This window comes from Spermophilus citellus, assembly GCF_964194105.1.
Source record: "Spermophilus citellus genome assembly, chromosome: 2".
Classification (NCBI taxonomy): domain Eukaryota; kingdom Metazoa; phylum Chordata; class Mammalia; order Rodentia; family Sciuridae; genus Spermophilus; species Spermophilus citellus.
Genome location: NC_138183.1, coordinates 151722248 through 151739985, shown reverse-complemented (window position 1 = coordinate 151739985; position 17738 = coordinate 151722248). Strand labels below are relative to the sequence as shown.

At 40.9% G+C, this 17738-nt stretch overlaps 1 protein-coding gene across 1 annotated transcript in view; it reads right to left on the bottom strand.

Annotated features, from left to right (window-relative positions):
* Positions 1-17610, bottom strand: part of JAML (junction adhesion molecule like) — a 27627-nt gene extending 10017 nt beyond the window's left edge. The window contains exons 1-8 of the mRNA XM_081278596.1: positions 17577-17610; positions 17313-17464; positions 13415-13522; positions 12356-12418; positions 9893-10047; positions 8159-8384; positions 3525-3637; positions 686-920 (exon numbers count right to left, since the gene is read on the bottom strand). Coding sequence (XP_081134722.1) covers positions 686-920; positions 3525-3637; positions 8159-8384; positions 9893-10047; positions 12356-12398 — 772 coding nt within the window. The 5' untranslated portion in view covers positions 12399-12418; positions 13415-13522; positions 17313-17464; positions 17577-17610. The remainder of the gene's footprint in view (positions 1-685; positions 921-3524; positions 3638-8158; positions 8385-9892; positions 10048-12355; positions 12419-13414; positions 13523-17312; positions 17465-17576) is intronic.
* Positions 17611-17738: the final 128 nt, after the last annotated feature.

Genomic DNA, 17738 nt, shown 5'->3' with positions numbered 1-17738 from the left:
AAGAATCCACAGACTTAAGCCCCCAGCCTGAGGTTCTGGTATGTACCATCCTACCCCCACCTCTCCACCCCCAGTCAACCGCAATCAGCTCCTGAAGGCCCCAGCAAAGTCCACAGGCCACATCCTGACTGCTAAACGAGTTATGGTTTAACGTTAACTCCTCACTATCAACCTCTCAGTCAACACAATTGACTCTTTCTTTTCCTACACACCACTGGCCTGGATGCACATTGTATGCCAGAAAACCCCTCCATTTTGGGCTTGGTACCTTCCTGTTTTCTCTTTGATTCTTGCTATCTCTCACCAGCTCAGGATCATTTTCCCTACCATAACAGAGCACGCAGTGACTCCCTTTAAGCCAAATAAAAATGGGTTTGGACCTCAATTCCAAGCTGTCTGAGCTCTTGAATCTTTGCAGTAGTAGTATACACTGGCATAGGGTTGGTGGTCTATACATTAGCTCCCTTTTCCTCAGCCCCACAGTGCCAAAACCAGGGCAAGGGAAGCCAGGCCCTTAAAGAGTCATGGTGAAGGAGGCAGCACTCTCAGGGCGGGGCCGGCCCACAATGAGTACCTAGGAGCAAGCCCCTTCCCTTTTTCAGCCTAGGAACCTTTCTACTCACTCTAGTCCTGGCCCTGCTACCAGCTAAGGTCCCTCAGCCCTCTCCAATCAAATGTTAGATACTTTGAGACTTTTCCGTAGTCACATGCAGCACAAGAGTTTTCCTGAACAGCAGGTTCCCCAGGTGGATACTGCAGTTGTAGATTCCTCCATCAGACTCTTTCACTCTTTGGAGCATGATGGAACCATCGTTGTGGGAAATGTCTCCCACCAGGTTTACACGGTTCTGGTAGCGACCCTGATAAGGGAAGTATCTCTCAGGAAAGTGGAATTTGAGGTCATAGTGTAAGATGATTTCCTGGAAGGGAAAGGCAAAAGCATGAGCTTTGGAGGACTGGCAGCGAGGGGATATGGGGAAGCGGGGAGGAAGGACGATCTCAGGCCTCAGAAAGTGTTAGCTAACTCAAGGTTGGGCACACACAGGTGCATGTTAGTGTTATGCAACAAAGCTGTGTGCACACATGTGTGTATATGTACTAGATAACAGCAATTCAAGTGCACACACGTAAGTATGTGCTTATGAAGAGCATCATGAAATCATGCATGCTATTTCCTCAGAAGAGGAGGATTTTTTTTTTTAAAGTGGGAATAAAGGGCTTTTGTTTTGCACTTCTCCAGTTTTTTTTTAAAAAAAAGTAAGAGCACATGTTCCTTTGTTTTTTTTGTTTTTTTTTTTTCTTAGTACCGGGGATTAAATCCAGGGGAACTTAATCCCTGAGCCACATCCCCAGGCCATTTTTGAGACAGGGTCTTGCTAAGTTGCTTAGAGTCTTGCTAAATTGCTGAGGCTGGCTTTGAACTTGAAATCCTGTTGCCTCAGACTCCTGAACCCTGCTGGGATCACAGGCCTGCACCAACACGCCCAGTTACATGTTCACTTTTTTGGCATTTCCAGTTGGATTTCCAATAGGTACCTGAAACACATTTAAAACTGAACTCCTAATTGTTCCCCTAAGCCAGTTCCTTCAGTCCATCACACTGGTAAACAGCCATGGTCATGGCTTCTTCCAGAGGCTCAAGCTAAAAATTAAGGTCATCCTTAATTTCTTCTCTTTCTTGGAGAATTTGCATCTAACTTCTCAGCAACTCTGATCACCTCTACCTTCAGGATACATTCTGACCCCAGCCACTTTTCACCTCCTGCTGTCTCTTACACAGGTTCGCATCTCTTACACAGGTTCCCACAGGACTTTCTTACTGGCCTCTCTGCGTATTCTTCACTACAATCTATTCTCAGCAGATGAGCCTTTAAAAACCTAAGTTACATCTTTCACTTCTCTGCTCAAAACCTTCCCACGGCCCTTCATTTCTACTTAAAGTAAAAGGCCCTTCACAAAGTGACAGTCCCATTTTCCTCTTGGGTTTCATCTTCTACTTTCTCTTCCTCCATCAGCTCCTTGCTGCTCCTTGGGTCCTGGTCTTAGAGCCTTTCACTGCCACTCCCTATGACTGAGACACTTCCTCCAGACATACTCATGGTTCACCCACCCCCACTGCCTTCAGACTACTGCTCAAGTGTCACCCACATAAAATAACCACAAAACTCGGCTTAATGGTTCTCTATAGCACTAACTATTACTCAATGTATTATATATTTATTCTTTGCCATTTTATTATCTCCCCATTATCTTGATTGCAAGTCCTGCATCAGGACAGGGGCTTTGAGTGTTTATCACACAGTAAATGCTTAAAAAATATTTAAGTGAAGGAGTGTTAGAATTTTTTTTATAAAGGTATGTAAATTTCTTTAAGCTTTTAAGAAAAGGTATTGGGCATACAGACACAAACACATATGGAGAGATCTGGCCCTTAAACCTCCCATCTCCTTCTGCGGTGAATCATTTGATGGACGACATTTAAATGCATAATAAAGTCAGCCCAGTGCAATGACACACACTTATAATCCCCGCAGCTCAGGAGGCAGAGAAAGAAAGGATCTCAAGTTCAAAGCCAGGCTTAGCAACTCAGCAAGAGGCCCTATCTTCAAATAAAATATTAAAAAGGGCTAGGGATGTGGCTCAGTGGTTAAACACCCCTGGGGGTTCAATCCCTGGTACAAAAAAAGAAAAAAATGCATGACATGTAATTCCCCCTACTCCATAATGCCATCCTTTCTGACCCACTCAATCAGCATATAGGAATCAAGGGAGTGCAAATTATCTTGCTAGAGGGATGACTACCATATGTTTTAATTTATAAAAGTAAAAGCCTTGTACCTTAACTTTTATTAATAATGTTACCCAGAATGCCCCTCACACACAGCGTCATCCATAAATACATCACCACATATCATGGTGAAGATCTACTAGTCTAGTGAACTAACTTGCTGTTTATGGTTTTACAGAGTTCCCATGAAATGACCCTCACCCAGCCCCCAGGATCCACCAATCCCAACACTTGAAAAAAAAAAAAAAAGGAAAATTCCCTCTATCACATAAAGGGAACAATGGAGCACAAACCAAAACTCACAAAACAATCCCAATAAGAATAAGAAAGTAATCAAATTCTTATATTTATTCCATAGCTTTCCTGGCTAGGCAAGAGAAATCATCCCTTTCATTCTCTCATGAACTCTACAAAGAGAAGAAGGAAACCAAGATGCCTTGGCTAAGTCATGTGCAGAATGCTTTACATCTATGTATTCATGCCAGTGTCTTAACAACCTTAAAAGTTAAACATCATCCTCATTATCTTCTTCTCCATTAGTGTCACGTTTCCCACTAGGAAGCCAAAGCTGCCCAGCCAAGCAGCTGAATTAGGAGTCCATGTTCAACAAGCTCTAAAGCCCAAGCTCTTGTAATGCCACCCACCTCATGCATCTGACAACTGACTGTCCCTCTCCCAGCTCTGTCCTGCCACCAGCCACAGGCTTCTACTACATGGTGATGCTTCCTTCTCCTACCTTGGTATGCTCTCCTGAAGAGAACATCCAGTCTACCTGGGTCAGGCGTTTCTTTTCTGTGCTGTGGAAAATACATCTCATCAGAGCTGAATCACCCACATGGACCGTGACCTCTGGGGATAAAACAGTAAATCAAGTTAGGCTCAAAATATAATCTGTAGAAGTAAAAGAATTTCTAGAGAATGTTAGCCAAAGACCCTCAACAGCAAAAATCACTGTCACCGCCAAACACTGTACATATTCCCTCCATAGATAATCCAGATGATTCCATGTGGTCAAAGTAACAGAGGCCCTTCACTCAAACTAACATGGCATCCCCAAGAGTAAGAAATACCCTCTAACTGCCTATAAATGGCAGGTCTGAGGTTTCTGCTGTCTTCATACTGCAATAAATTCTTTCTGGTGCCCTTTAATTCCTTTCTCTTTCCTTCTTTTCAGAATTCCTCCCATGAATTCTAACTTCACATCAAGTCTGTACTAAAGGATGTACAGAAAATCTTGAAGTCCCACTTTCTGTTCATCAACTTAAGATACCCACATCTCCTTAGCATAAACAGGAAGTGGAAAGTTATAAAACCTTCATTCTTATATTTAACCCACTGGTTCTCCGAGCTTAAAAAAAAATGAATCAAGGGTAACTTTATTCAAATTCTTTTATTCTTTTACAAATTGTCTTAGGATTTGCTTAGGACCTAGTTCTGGTTTCAGGATAGGTCACCAAACTTTTGCAAAGTAGGACAAGACAGTAGACAGTTTTCCCCTAGACTCTTCATTCTATTCCAACCCTGCCCTCCCCTAACCCTACCTTCTCCACTTGACCCCTCTCTACTGCTTCTCACTTTCCTACTCCTGGGCTCTTTCTGCTGCCTATTTTTATGAGCAGCTGACCCCACCATATGTTCATTGTGAGTCATTTCAAGAGGTCCCTGAAAAGAAAACAAGTAGACACATGTTTCTGATTTTTCCAAATGCCCTATACAAATCAATCACAAAGTTGATTACGAATTGATTAAGGATGATTGGATAAAGAAGATGTGGTATATATACTCAATGGAATATTACTCAGATTTAAAGAAGAGAGAAATTTATGGCATTTGTCAGTAAATGGATGGAATTGGAGAATACCATACTAAGTTAAATAAGCCAGTCCTCCAAAACTAAAGGCTCAATGTTTTCTCTAATATGTGGATGCTAATTCACAATAAGGCGGGGGTCACTAGAGAAGATTAGCATTACTTTAGATTAGGTAGAGGAAAGAGAAGAGAGGGGAGGGGAGGGGATCTGGGGATAGAAAAGATAGACAATGAAAGACATTATTACTTTAAGTATATATGTGATTTCATGACCAATATAATTCTATAACATGTACACTCAGAAAAATGAGAAATTATATCCCATCTATGTATGATATATCAAAGTGCATAAATGCATTCTACTGTCATGAATAACTAATTAAAACAAATTAAATCTTTTTTAAAAAAAGAATTGATTAAGGGCATATAGGGAGACACAAGCTTAGGTCTTATCTAGAGAGAGTTCCTTCAAAGGACCATTGAGAAAAGCCCATGAGTGCATAGCCCACTTTTCATCTAAACCCTTTCCTTGGGAGAACATGAACATCCTGCCCAGCAGGAGATGTGCACAATGGGAGGAAAGCAAAAGAAAATATTATGAATTCTAAATTCAATAGAGGGAATTATTTTGAAAGCAATCAAAATTGATTCCCAAAAATACCAGTAGGGAAGGTGCCTCCCTCTGAATTTATCAGCACATTAAGAGCTGAACTATCTTTTTAAATAATATTAACTGAACATTCTAAGTCTTTTTAATGCACCAAGCACATGCTAGACACTATACCTAGTCTATCAGTTAGTCATACAATATTTTGAGACATCTATATCACTTCCCATTTTGCAGAAGAGCAAAGTGAAAGAGCCCAAAGCCACACGGCCGGTAAAGGATAGAACCAGCACTCAAATCCAGGCCCAATAAGTAAAAACAAACTCTTTGTTCTTTCACTCACAGACTGTACCATCTCACACAAGTAGAAGGGTGGCTGATTCTAGAAAATTACAGGAAGTTAATATTATTAATTTTTTATTACTTTTAACCTATCAGTATTTAAAATAACTGAAAAAGTAATAGAATCATTAATAAAAATTATAAACTGAAGGATTACTTTTGCAGAGAAAATTATAGATGACTGTAAAAAGGAGTTTCCACATGGAAAAAGACAACCTCCATAAAGCAAGTTCTTACTGGGACACAGGGAAAAATTGTGTATATGGTCCCATTCTAATTGGAAGGGAAAGATAAATTCAAGCTGCTTTACCAACTACTGGGGAAATATCTGACTAATGTGGTTCTAGCATGTTTTCATGGCTTCTTCAACTCTTGAGACTGGCTCCTTTTTAAGCTCCCACTGTATCTCTAAGTGGGAAGAGGCACCCATTTTGAAGGCTATGCTTGTCTAGACAAGTGTTTAGGCATTAAATAATAGCACTAAGGAATGAAGACAGAAAAAGGAAGCATAAAGGTATCCTTGGGGCCTGGTAGAGTATCACATGCCTGTAATCCCAGAGACTTAGAGGCTGAGTCAGGAGGATTATGAGTTTGCGATCAACCTGGGAAACTTAGCGAGACCCTGTCTCAAATTTAAAAAAGTGGGGCTGAGGTTGTAGCTCAGTGGTGAGTTTGCCTCTCACCTGTGAGGCCCTGAGTTCAATCCTCAGCATCACATAAAAATAAATAAATAAAAATAAAAATATTGTGTCCATCTACAACTAAATTTTTTTTTTTAATTTTAAAAATGCTGGGGATGAGGTTCAGTGGTAGAGCACTTGCCTGGCAAGGGCAAGGCTCTGGTTTCAATCACCAGTACCACACACAAAAAAAAATTTAAAGAGAAATACCTTGACAAATACTAGCATTTGACCTTCCTCCTTTTCTTGAAGAACCATAGCTTTGGAATTAAGAGAAAAATTTCAATGAGAAAAAGTAGGAAACATGAGGGGAGGTGCCAGAGACTACCTTCTATAACTCTTTTTAGAAATCAGGCTCAGAGAGATGTTTAAAGAATTTCATCTTTACACAGATGTTTATTGATTGCTTTCTCTGTACCAGGTGCTATGCCCAGAGCTGGTCACAGATGAGTAGAAACAGAGAAGCAGGGAAAATACAAATGAACAGGTGTGGTGGGTGTTCTGAAAGAGGAAGGAAGGCAGGGTGTTCCAGAGGAGCTCATTGATGGAGCTGAGTAGCTACGGACCTAAGCCAGCAGCAGAGGGAGACCCAGATCTCCCTCCTTACCTAGATAGCAAGCTTCCCCGAGGCCACAGACTATTCCTTCTGCACCACACTTGGTAATGAATGCATCTTGTCCTATGACTTTCAAACACTTTTAATTTACATATTTTTGTTTAGAGATCAATACAATAAACTAAATTTTAGAGACATTGACTCTTATTAGTTTGGATATCATTAGTTCATTATAAAAGAGTAAAAATTATTTACATGATGAAAGATTTCAGAATGTTAGTGGAATGGGTAACCATGCATGATGCTGTTCAGTAGTGCTGTATTCTAGTCTACCTATTTTCCAAGAATGTTGCTCTCACTAAATAAGAAGGAATCCTTGTTATTTACCACTACTTTGGTGCCTTCATGCTCTTCTGGAGAAGAACTGAAGCTTCAGCTTCCACCCTACTGGTTGACCCTCTCTACCTCTGCTTTAGAGACCAATCCAGCAGCTACTGCTGCTGCTTAAAATACTTGTTCTTGAGACTGTTCTGGAAACATAATGCCTTCTTTGATTGCAGTCTCAATTGCATTCCTTCCAGCTAATACCTAGTCAGAGAGAAGAAGGAACTTTCTGAATGCCTGTCTTTCCATGACTTGGGTCACCACAGATCACAATCTTACTTTAAGGATGCAGAATTCTTTCTTCAAACAAAATCTGACCTGGCAGCTCAATAAACAAAACAGGAAAAGGAAAAGGACTTTGGCTGCAATGGAGGTGGAAGCTGGGGTCCTACCTGAGTAGGTTTTCTACCAACCCATGCCCCTCAGATAGCACCCTCTGTGCTATCAGTTCCTTGGAGCTTAAGGCATCTACAAAGGAACAGTTTAAAAAAAAAAAACCACACTGATCTACTGAAGCCACTTCCTCCATTTATGAGTGGGAAAATGAGATGTTAAAAATTTAGAGAAATCTATTCACTTCTTTTATAACCTACAGGACACCTAACATAGGTAGCTATGGATTGGCATCAAAGTGGCTAACTGATAGATAGGAAATGTCAAGGAAAAGTGAAAGGAACATGGACTTTGTTGTCAGAGGCACCAGGGCTTAAGTACAGCTTATGTCATTTAATAAATGTGTCCTTAGGCAAGTCACTTAACTTCTCTAAGCCTCAGTTACCACATGTAAAATGGAAAAAATAATAAACATTTCACGGGACTTTTGTGAGGAAGAATATGTTTAAAGTATAATTATCATGATTTTTATTTAATAAAATAATTATCATTTATTCAAGACTCACTTGGTGGTAACTACTTAGCCAAAGGTTGGCATTTGCTCCATGAAATCAGTACCCTTGCCCCTTGTCCTCAGCCCCATCTAAGCATCCCCATACCTTTGGGCTCCTCTGGTAGCACACGCAGCACCACTTTGCTTTTTAACACCTTGCTCTCGCTTTCAAGGCGGATTTCACAGGTGTAGGTTCCCTGGTCAGCCTCTTGCACATCTTGGAGCAGCAGAGAACCATCTTTTTGTAGGAGGTCTCCTGCCAAAAACACACGGTTCCGGAAGCGCCCCACAGGCACACTGAGGTTGCCATAATAGTATAGCACATATTCATCCTGGAGGGCAACACAGACAGTGTTAGAGAAAATCCAAAGAGGAACTAGACCTAGGAGTCTGTAGTCAAAAGACCCCGTTATGTGGAGGTGGCATAGTTATCATCATCATACATGAATAAAGTGTTCTTTGTAGCCAATCAGTGGTAATAATATGCCAGGCAACATCCCAGCTTACACAAGCTCTGTGGCTCATTTTCCACAAAGACAAAGGGAAATACAGTGCACACATTTTTATTTCTTACAGCTAAAGGAATCAGTGCTACAACGACTCTGAAGATCACTCTGGAGATTCAAACTCACAACTCTTTTTGGCAGTGAAGGGGGCTATCAGGGATTAAACTCAGAGGCACTCAACCACTGAGCCACTTCCCCAGCCCTATTTTGAATTCTATTTGTATTCTATCTAGAGACAGGGTCTCACTGAGTTGCTTAGGGCTTTACTGTTGCTGAGACTGGCTTTGAACTCGCAATCCTTGTGCCTCAGTGCCCCAAGCTGCTCAAATTCACAACTTTTGAAAAACACTTCTCATTTCACCCTGTTTTCTGAAGGCCCCCAGATTTCATAGCATTTAACTGCATGATGTAATCCCTCTGGTGTTGTGGGCTGGGGTTCCCAAAATGCTGGCTGCCTTTCTTCCCATTTCTGCCCTCCTCTAACACAAAAGGAGGAGTTATGAGTAGGAAATGGTTACAAGCTAAGAGGGGGAACCCTGGAAGATCCTTATTTCTATTTACACCATAGCTATAGCCCTCTCATGATAATAAATAGTAATAAAAATTTGAGAGAGAGTAGCATTGCAGGGGTAACAAAGAATGTGCTCTGAGTTGCAAAAACTATTTTATTTGCAAACATTGGGACTTTGTTACTAATAGCAAACTACCTGGGATGTATTTCACAAATGATCCTTACATCCAAGTAGCTCCACAGAATCTCTGATGAAGCTTAATACTGTTTCCTAATCCAAAGAGCTCCATGAGAGACCCTCACCCAGCCAGGTGCAGTTGCTAATCCTAGTACTTCAAGCAGCAGTAGAATGCTGAAAGAGTCTGCCCCCACCCCCACCCACACACATACCCAAAGATAAATGTGACAACATCCTCATGCCTAGCTCAGAGGTCTTTTGTCTAAGCCACAGGAATTATCCATGTCACCCACCTTTACGGCTCTACAAAGGCACAGAAGAAGGAAACTAAAAGAACTTCACATGCATGTCTCCAATTAGCCCCTCAACTACGTGAAAGTTAAGCATTGCCATTATCATAACTACCTTCCTCAACACAGATCAGGAAATTGAAGCTTAGCAGGGCTGGGTAATCTGCCTCACTGATTGCACAGCCAAGTGGCCAAGCTAGGAGGAATCCCAGTTAGGACACCTCCAAAGCCCAAGCTCTTGCAACAACACCATTTCATGGTACTTGATGAGTGATTCTCTCTCCCTCCTGCAGTACCATCCTGACAACCACAAATGTGGGGCTTCTAGGATATAGTGAGGTGCGCTCTTCATTACCTCAGCATGCTTTCCAGGTGACAGCATCCAGTCTACTTTGGTCACGTGTTTCCCTTCTAGGTTCTGGAAAACACATCCCATCAGAGCTGAATCACCCACATGGACTGTGAGTTCAGGGGGGGAAGCACTAAAGTCATTCAGGCCCAAGGAACAAGCTATAGAATCAAAGGCAAGAAGATGACTCATTTAGACAAATACCTTTAGTAACAAAAATCAGCATCAGTCACCAAGTACTATCCACCTCCCTTCCCTCGATGACTCAACAGGGACCAAGTGCTCAGAGGCCTCTCACTTGAACCAGCATGGAATCTCTAAAGGTAATTGAGGTATCCTCTAGTTATCTGCATGGCTTAAGTCAGAAGGGTTCCGCAAACTTTGTACTGGAATAAATGCTATCTGGCTCCTTTCCCCTAACTAGGCTCTTGCCCTTTTCTAGAATTCTATCTCCCAACTTTTTTAAAGAAACAAAGGAAACCCTAAAGTCCATCCTTTTGGATCACTAGTCACCCAATTCACTTACCATAAACAGGAAATGGATATTTCTTGTTCTTAAATTTCCTACTAGTTCCCTATCTGAATGGCCAACTTACAGTATTTTGTTTGTTTTCTTCCTCTTTTCCCTTTCTTTAGCTCCTTCACAAAAGTTTACCTCTGCATTTGTTGGCAAATTCTGACTGAGCAGGCCTTTGTAAGTAGGCTAATGTGGAGCACGGCTTTCCCCTTAAATTCCTTTGTGTTTGCCTTTTCCCTACCTCACCCCCTCCAACTTTGCCATCATCCCTAGCTTTTCCTCTTTGAGGCATTTGCACACGTGGGCTTACACCCACCCACCCACTCATATAATCATCTGATGTGTGGGTGGAATTCCAAGAGGTCACTAAAAGAGAAAACCATTTTATGGATATTTCTGTTTTCATAGGACATGCTCCATGCATAGAGACAACAAAATCAAGAGAGACAAATTTAGATGCTGCCCAGTTTATATCAAAGAAGAGCCAAGAGAACGCATATGGGAATGAACAGAAAATGTGCCAGTCTTTTCATCCAAGCTGTTTCCCTGAGAGAAGACAGCTAACTTCCTGCCCAACAGCAGGCTCACACAGTAGGGAGGACAGAAAAGAAAACATGAACTCTAAACCCTTTGGAAAGAGTTATTTTGAAAGAAATCAAAATTAGCTCCAACAACCATTTGGAATTTTCCTGTGAGGAACAGTTGAGCAATTGTACTTGTGGTTAAAAGTACAAGAAGTGAATTTAGTTTAATTCAATATTATGTAGAATTAAGTGAAGGACTACTAGAAAGCAACTGCAGCAACCAAAGCAAAGGGAAACTACTGTCTGGAGATCTGAGGGGTGATCTTAGTAGAGGAGTAGCTGAAGAGAAGGAAATATTCTTAGGGAGGGAAATCTCTCCACACAAAAGTACAAACCCCATGATGCCTTCAAACCACTACATTCAGGGGTTGGCTTGGAAATTTACTGGAAAGAAGAGCAAAAGTCTGCAGGTTGCTTCACACATCTCTTATAACACTGTTTCTGTGAAAAAAAAATTCTCTAACACATACCATTTGTGTGTGAGGGTGTATGTGTACACATGGGCACATACCTATTTGTGCACACTCTGTGTTGCCTAGAACTGGAGCAAAGGCAACCTATTTGTGTTCTTTGCTAAGTCAGTGTTTAGTTCACTGTCCACAATTCAAAAAGTAATAATAGAAAAACAAAAAAAGCAATGAGAGCAAAGCACTTAATTCATGTATTTCTTCCTATAGAGTTATAGCCATGGAATAAGAAGAAAGGCAGGGGGTAAAAGGGAATTTTAAAGAATTAGCAGTGGAGATGAACAACAGGAAGCAGCCCTGAGCACCTGCCTAAGGTATAGACATGGCCTGAGTCCATTAGCAGGCTTCACAGAAGAAAATGGATCTTAATGGGAAAGGAAGCAGGCTCACTAGTGTGAGGTGCCAAAGAGAGGAAGAAAGCTTCCGGGCAAAGGAAACCACCATATTGGGAAAAAGCTCAGGCATTTGAGGAACTGCAAGAAGGCTGGCGCTGGCATGGCTACGAGTGAAAACAATGAAAGGGATTCTGGCGTCTCTGGTCATTTCAATTCTGGATCTGAGACTAGCTGTGGTTTTGAAGACAATTTAAAGTGCAGGAAGGCCATAGAGAAACTTTTTTTTCTTTTTTTTTACACACAAGAAGGTCCTAGAACATCCAGGATAAACCGAAGACATTCTGTGACTAATAGAAACAAGAAGTTTCAGTTTCCCAAGAAAGAGCCCACTACCTGCTTCTAAAACAGCTATTTCAGTAAAACCATGAAGTTTCAGGCTAGGGTTTTCATTTTCCAAAAATCAAAGGGAATTAAAAACTACCAAAAACAAAACAAAAAGCCTTTTAAAAATGCACAAGAGTTATGAGAAATCAAATACCTCCCATGGTTCCTTGGCTTCTACTTACCCAGTAACATTGGGATCAGGACCAGCTGAAGTGGGCAAAACATGCTGCTCTTGACTTTTCAATCTAAAGATAAAAATCAGAAAATTATGTCCAGAGAAGTTTATTAATTTAACAAACAAACAGTGAGTACCTGTGTGGGCAAGTCTCTGAGGCACTGGGGCGCAGCATTGCTCAAGAAAGACATGGTCCCAGCTCATGCAGTTTACATGTGGGGCAGGATGGGCAAAAAAGAAGCAGATGAATGTGCAAATGAGAAACATCAGCTGTTGATAAGGGCTGCGATGAAGCAAAACAGGGTGATGTTTGGAAAGCCACTTGGGGGCTGCTTTAGATTGGCTATAATGAAAGATTAGATAAAAGTTGATGTTCCGGAAAAAAAAATAAAAAGCAAATGATTGCAGGATTGCCCTGGAGATGACAACCCCAAACGTAACACAACTGGCACATTTAACACAAACAAAAAATTATAAGATATACAGCCTGAAATTTTCACCCTCCTTCCAACTAAATCAGAACTACTACTTTGAAACATAGGAAGAATATTCAGTGCATGTGGGAGACGAGATACATAAATATGGGGAAAGTTTAAACTCACTTAAGGAATTAACCAAATTTAGGACATGACTACATGAAAGTCCATGGTGAGGTTTTTTGTTGTTATTTTAAAAGCAGAGCAGTGTGAGTAGAATAAGAACTGGACCACACTGGGCAAAAGTATTTCTCTGTTTATATTATCTCTGTGGTATTGATTTCACTGCACTCACCAGTTCCTACAAAAGGACTCACTGTTCTCTACATAATGCCCCCACATTTTCTCAGCTTAACACAAGAACCCTAATGCCAACAAGTTACAATTCATCCAGTTTTGGGTTCCTATCTACTACTGTGCCTAGTCTCAGCCATAATCCCTGCACACCTAGCCACCTGGCACTGTAGAAATTCCACCTCCAAATCTGTAAAGGGGAGAGGTCTGTTTGTTGCACTAACAACAAGATAGGCCATCTGGCACATAATGGTGGCCATTTTAACTTGTAAAAACCAATTGAAGAGATTCCTTACCTGTATTCTAATCAACAAAATCCTCCACCTGGAGAATCTAGATCCAATTGCTCAAGGAGGTTCCTGCCTTAGGTCCCACTTGATCTTACTGAGCCTTGGCTTCCTCGTCTATAACACAAGGACCAAATATGACAATGTAGATAACAGTGCTTTGAAAAATAGGAAGCATTACCATAGAAGATCCTATTTTTTATAACTCAAGAGTCAGATGGAAAATGATTTATAGCTTCAGGGAAGATTTGGGTTCTGAACTTCCACCTTTATAAGAATGGCAAATGATGAATCAGAATGAACTGGAAACTTTTCACTTTGCATCTTGAACCCTCTATAACAATGTTGATAATAATTACTGAGTCAGATATAAAGGAAGTCACACTGAGTTCCCCTAAATAGAAGTACCTCTCATGAAAACACAGTCTCTCTATAGCCACAGCCCTATTCCTGCTCCACACCACCCACCTCATCTCACACCTACATGGATGAGGGTCATAAAAAGAACAAGTCTTAACTTCAGTTCATCCTAATGGGGCATGAAATCTTTGTCACCCTCTGAATGTATCCTTTTCCAAAAAATCGGTTGTGCTCCCTCCTCTGCCCAGCAAATAGCACTCAGCACTAGAACCCCCCCCAACCCGCCCAGCAGTGCACCACTTATATGAAAGAGAAATGGTTGATTTCCATTTCTGTCATCAGGTCTATGTATTCTCAAAGACAAGATCATCCATGTCTTGCTTATATTTGAGCCCCATTCCTGAGCTACAACAGCCGTAAAGTGTCTGGCACATAATAGAAGGATGCCTTCACTGCCAATGTGACCATTACATGGAAATCAACTGCAAGGCATCCTACAACCTCATTAGCAACTCTTGGAACCACACCAAACCACTTTCAAATAAATTATTTAAAAGGTGCAAACAATCTGATAAATAGAATATACTGATTTTCAGCCCCAAATACTCAAATACATCATTAGTGTTCTGAGTGAATGAAGAAAAAAGCAAAGATCTTAGTAGAAGAGCACTAAATTAGAGTTTAAAAAAGATTATCTTCTAGGCTCAGACCTTCCATTGACTAACTCTTTGATCTTTGGGAAAATCACTCAACTTCCTGAGCAAAATCTTTAACATTAAAGAATCATACTTTTATTTTCCCAGTTAATGAGTGCCACAATGGAAATCAGGAGTTGATATGCAATAAATCAGACAAGGCTATATATCAGGTACTATCTGAGCAACAAACATGTTCACCCACTTAATCCTCACAATCTGAGAGATCTAAGAGATAAGAAAACTGAGGCACAGATTGGTGAGGTGACCTACATAAGAACACACAGCAGGTGGCAGAGCCAGGATCCAAACCCAGGCACTCTGGACCTGAGCCTGTACCCTTGTCACACTATACTGCTTTTCCATGTTGGTGAAAGTAATCAGTATGTTAGAGGGAAGCGTCCCTGAACTTAATATGTCAAAACCATACTCCAGCTGGTGTGATGGTACACACCTGTAATCCCAGCAACTCAGAGGACTGAGGCAGGAGGATCATATGTTCAAGGCTAGCCTCAGCAACTTAGCAAGACCTTGTCTCCAAGCGAAAAATAAAAAGGACTGGGGATGTAGCTCAGGGGTAGAGCGCCCCTGGGTTCAATCCCTAGTACCGAGAAGTGGGGGGACAGTATTTGTCTGCTCCCCCTGAATAAATTGCTACTGCTCATACCTTCATCCCACTAACTCTTTTAATCTTTCTAATGTCAAGTGAAATGTCATTTTCTCAGTGAAATATCTCCTCAATCGTTCATCCTAAGTCAGATCCCCAGCCACATGTCTTAATAGTACAATATATCTTTTCAGGGCATATGTCACAACTTCTAATTATTTATTAGCATGCTTATGTGGTTAAAGTCTTGCTCTCCACAACATTCACCAAGACTACAAGCCCCATGAGGCCAAGAGCTGTGCCTGTGTGCCACTAAACCTCCAGCAGTAGCATGGTGCAAGGTGCAGAGAAGCACTCAGTAACTACTCATCATACGGGTTCAAGACACCTTGAACAGTAACCAAGAACTCTCGAGTCAAGTTCAATTTCCTAGCTAGAAAATGTCCAGACATTCTTTCATATACATTTATTCATTTATATACACACGCACATATATACACACCCATAGACACATGTATCACTTCACAATGGAGATGTGTTCTGAGAAATGTGTCACTACGTGATTTATTTCACCATTGTGAGGAGAATCATAGAATGTACTTATACAAATTGAAATTGCTACAATGCAACTAGGCAGTTTAACCTTATGGGACCACTGTTGTGCATTGTCATTGACCGAAATGTTACTTGACACATGAATATATAATCACATACACACATGCACATATATATATACCCATACAAATGTATTCTGAATACATATATACCTGAACACCAACATTCTGAAATAAATATACATAATACATATATTTTTAAATGATTATCTACTCATAAATCTGTTTTTAAAACTCCAACAAAAGCATTCAGAAACAGCTTGATAATAGATACCATTAAACTCTTACCTCCACCCTACTTCCTTCTCTTTCCAGATACTGATTTATCTTCTGCAGTATAATTCTTGAGATAATTCTGCATAGGAAATTCATATGTTGACCAAAAATTTGGACCTGAACTCATGACTTTTTCACAATATAACTCCTAAATAACACCTCCTATCACTCCTTGGGCGGGGTGTGTGTGTGTGTGTGTGTGTGTGTGTGTGTGTGTGTATGTGTGTAAAAATATCAGGATCCTTTTCCTATTTCCTAGTGTAGGAAATCATATATTAAATACATGACCAATGTAATTCCTCATCATGTACAACCAGAAGAATGGAAGTTGGATTCCATGTATGCCTATCTAAATACATTCTACTGTCATGTATATTAAAAAAAGAACAAATTAAAAAATTGATTTAAAGAAAGAGAAAATATAGTGTAGGAAAATTGTTATCTGTGGCATAATTATGACAGAAAAAAAAACTTTGGAAAAGATTCTTATGACAATGAGATTACCATACAAGATGTGAAAATGACCCCCAAATATTGCAATATTGTTTGACCTAAGTGGGCAACCCACCACTGATTAAGTGACAACTGTACATTCTCCCCTTGCTCACAGATCACTCTGCAGTGATGCTAAGACCCCTCAACTTCCCTGTATGCTCCTGTGTACCTCAACAGGCCTCTTGAGTATTTGTAGGTATACAAGTCCACATAACCACTCTGAGACATGAATCTCTTAAAATATGCCCTTGTTTTCCCCTCTGAGACCACGTAACACAGTCTAGGCTTACATCAGCCAGCCTTATCCTCGAATGGGACCTTGGAAGTCATTATGTTCTCCTGCTCCCCCCTTCAGACCACATTATACCTCAACCAGCCTGCATCAATCTTTTCCAAGGTCAGGGCCATGCCAGGTTGTGACAAGTCAGGACAACAGTCTAGCCCTCTTGGGAGGTTTGAATTCCTGCCTTTGAAAGGTTAAGTTTTGGCTTGTCTAGAATGGGGAGAAAAAAACAAAATAGCAAGGAAAGAGTCCTGCCAAAAGCTCAAGGACAGCCACTCACAGCCCTGCTCTAAAGCAATTTAACAGTGGAAGCCTTGTCATTTCCCTCCTTGCTTACTCTCTTATTACCCACAAACTCTACCCTTCTTCTCTCTGAGGACCTTAACATAAATTACAGAAACTAAAACTGCACTCAATGGACTACCTTATGGCAGTCCCCCTGCTAAGAACAAGAGTTCTGCAATTGGCTCCACAATGATCCTGAGGTCGCCAATTAAACTAGCTTTCCTCTGAGTGAGAACAAGCCTTCTGAGAAAAGTTCCAATAACAGCTCACAAAATACAAAGCAGTATCTTACCCAAGATGAAGATACCCAGGACAAGCAATGCACTTAAATCCTCCACTGCTGCAGGTCCCACACCAGACTGAAGAGACTTCTGCCAACACACTACGTCAAGCTCTAAGCACATCACAGCAAATGTGCATGCATGCATACATGTCCCGGGGTGGCTGCACAGACAAACAGGAACCTCCAAATAAAGGTTCTTGTTTCAGTCATCTGGCCCATTACCCACTTTTAATTTTTATTTTCATTCTAAAAAACATTCTTAATTCAACTTACTGAGGTGGGCCTCACATCCCAGATCTCTGCAGGTGTCATCTCCCCTTCCACATTACAAATTTTCTGAGGGTAGGATCTTGAGTGGCATCAGGTAAACTTGCTGAGAAAGAAATCAGTTTCATGAAAACAAAATACAATAAAGATTGACACAAAACATCTGAC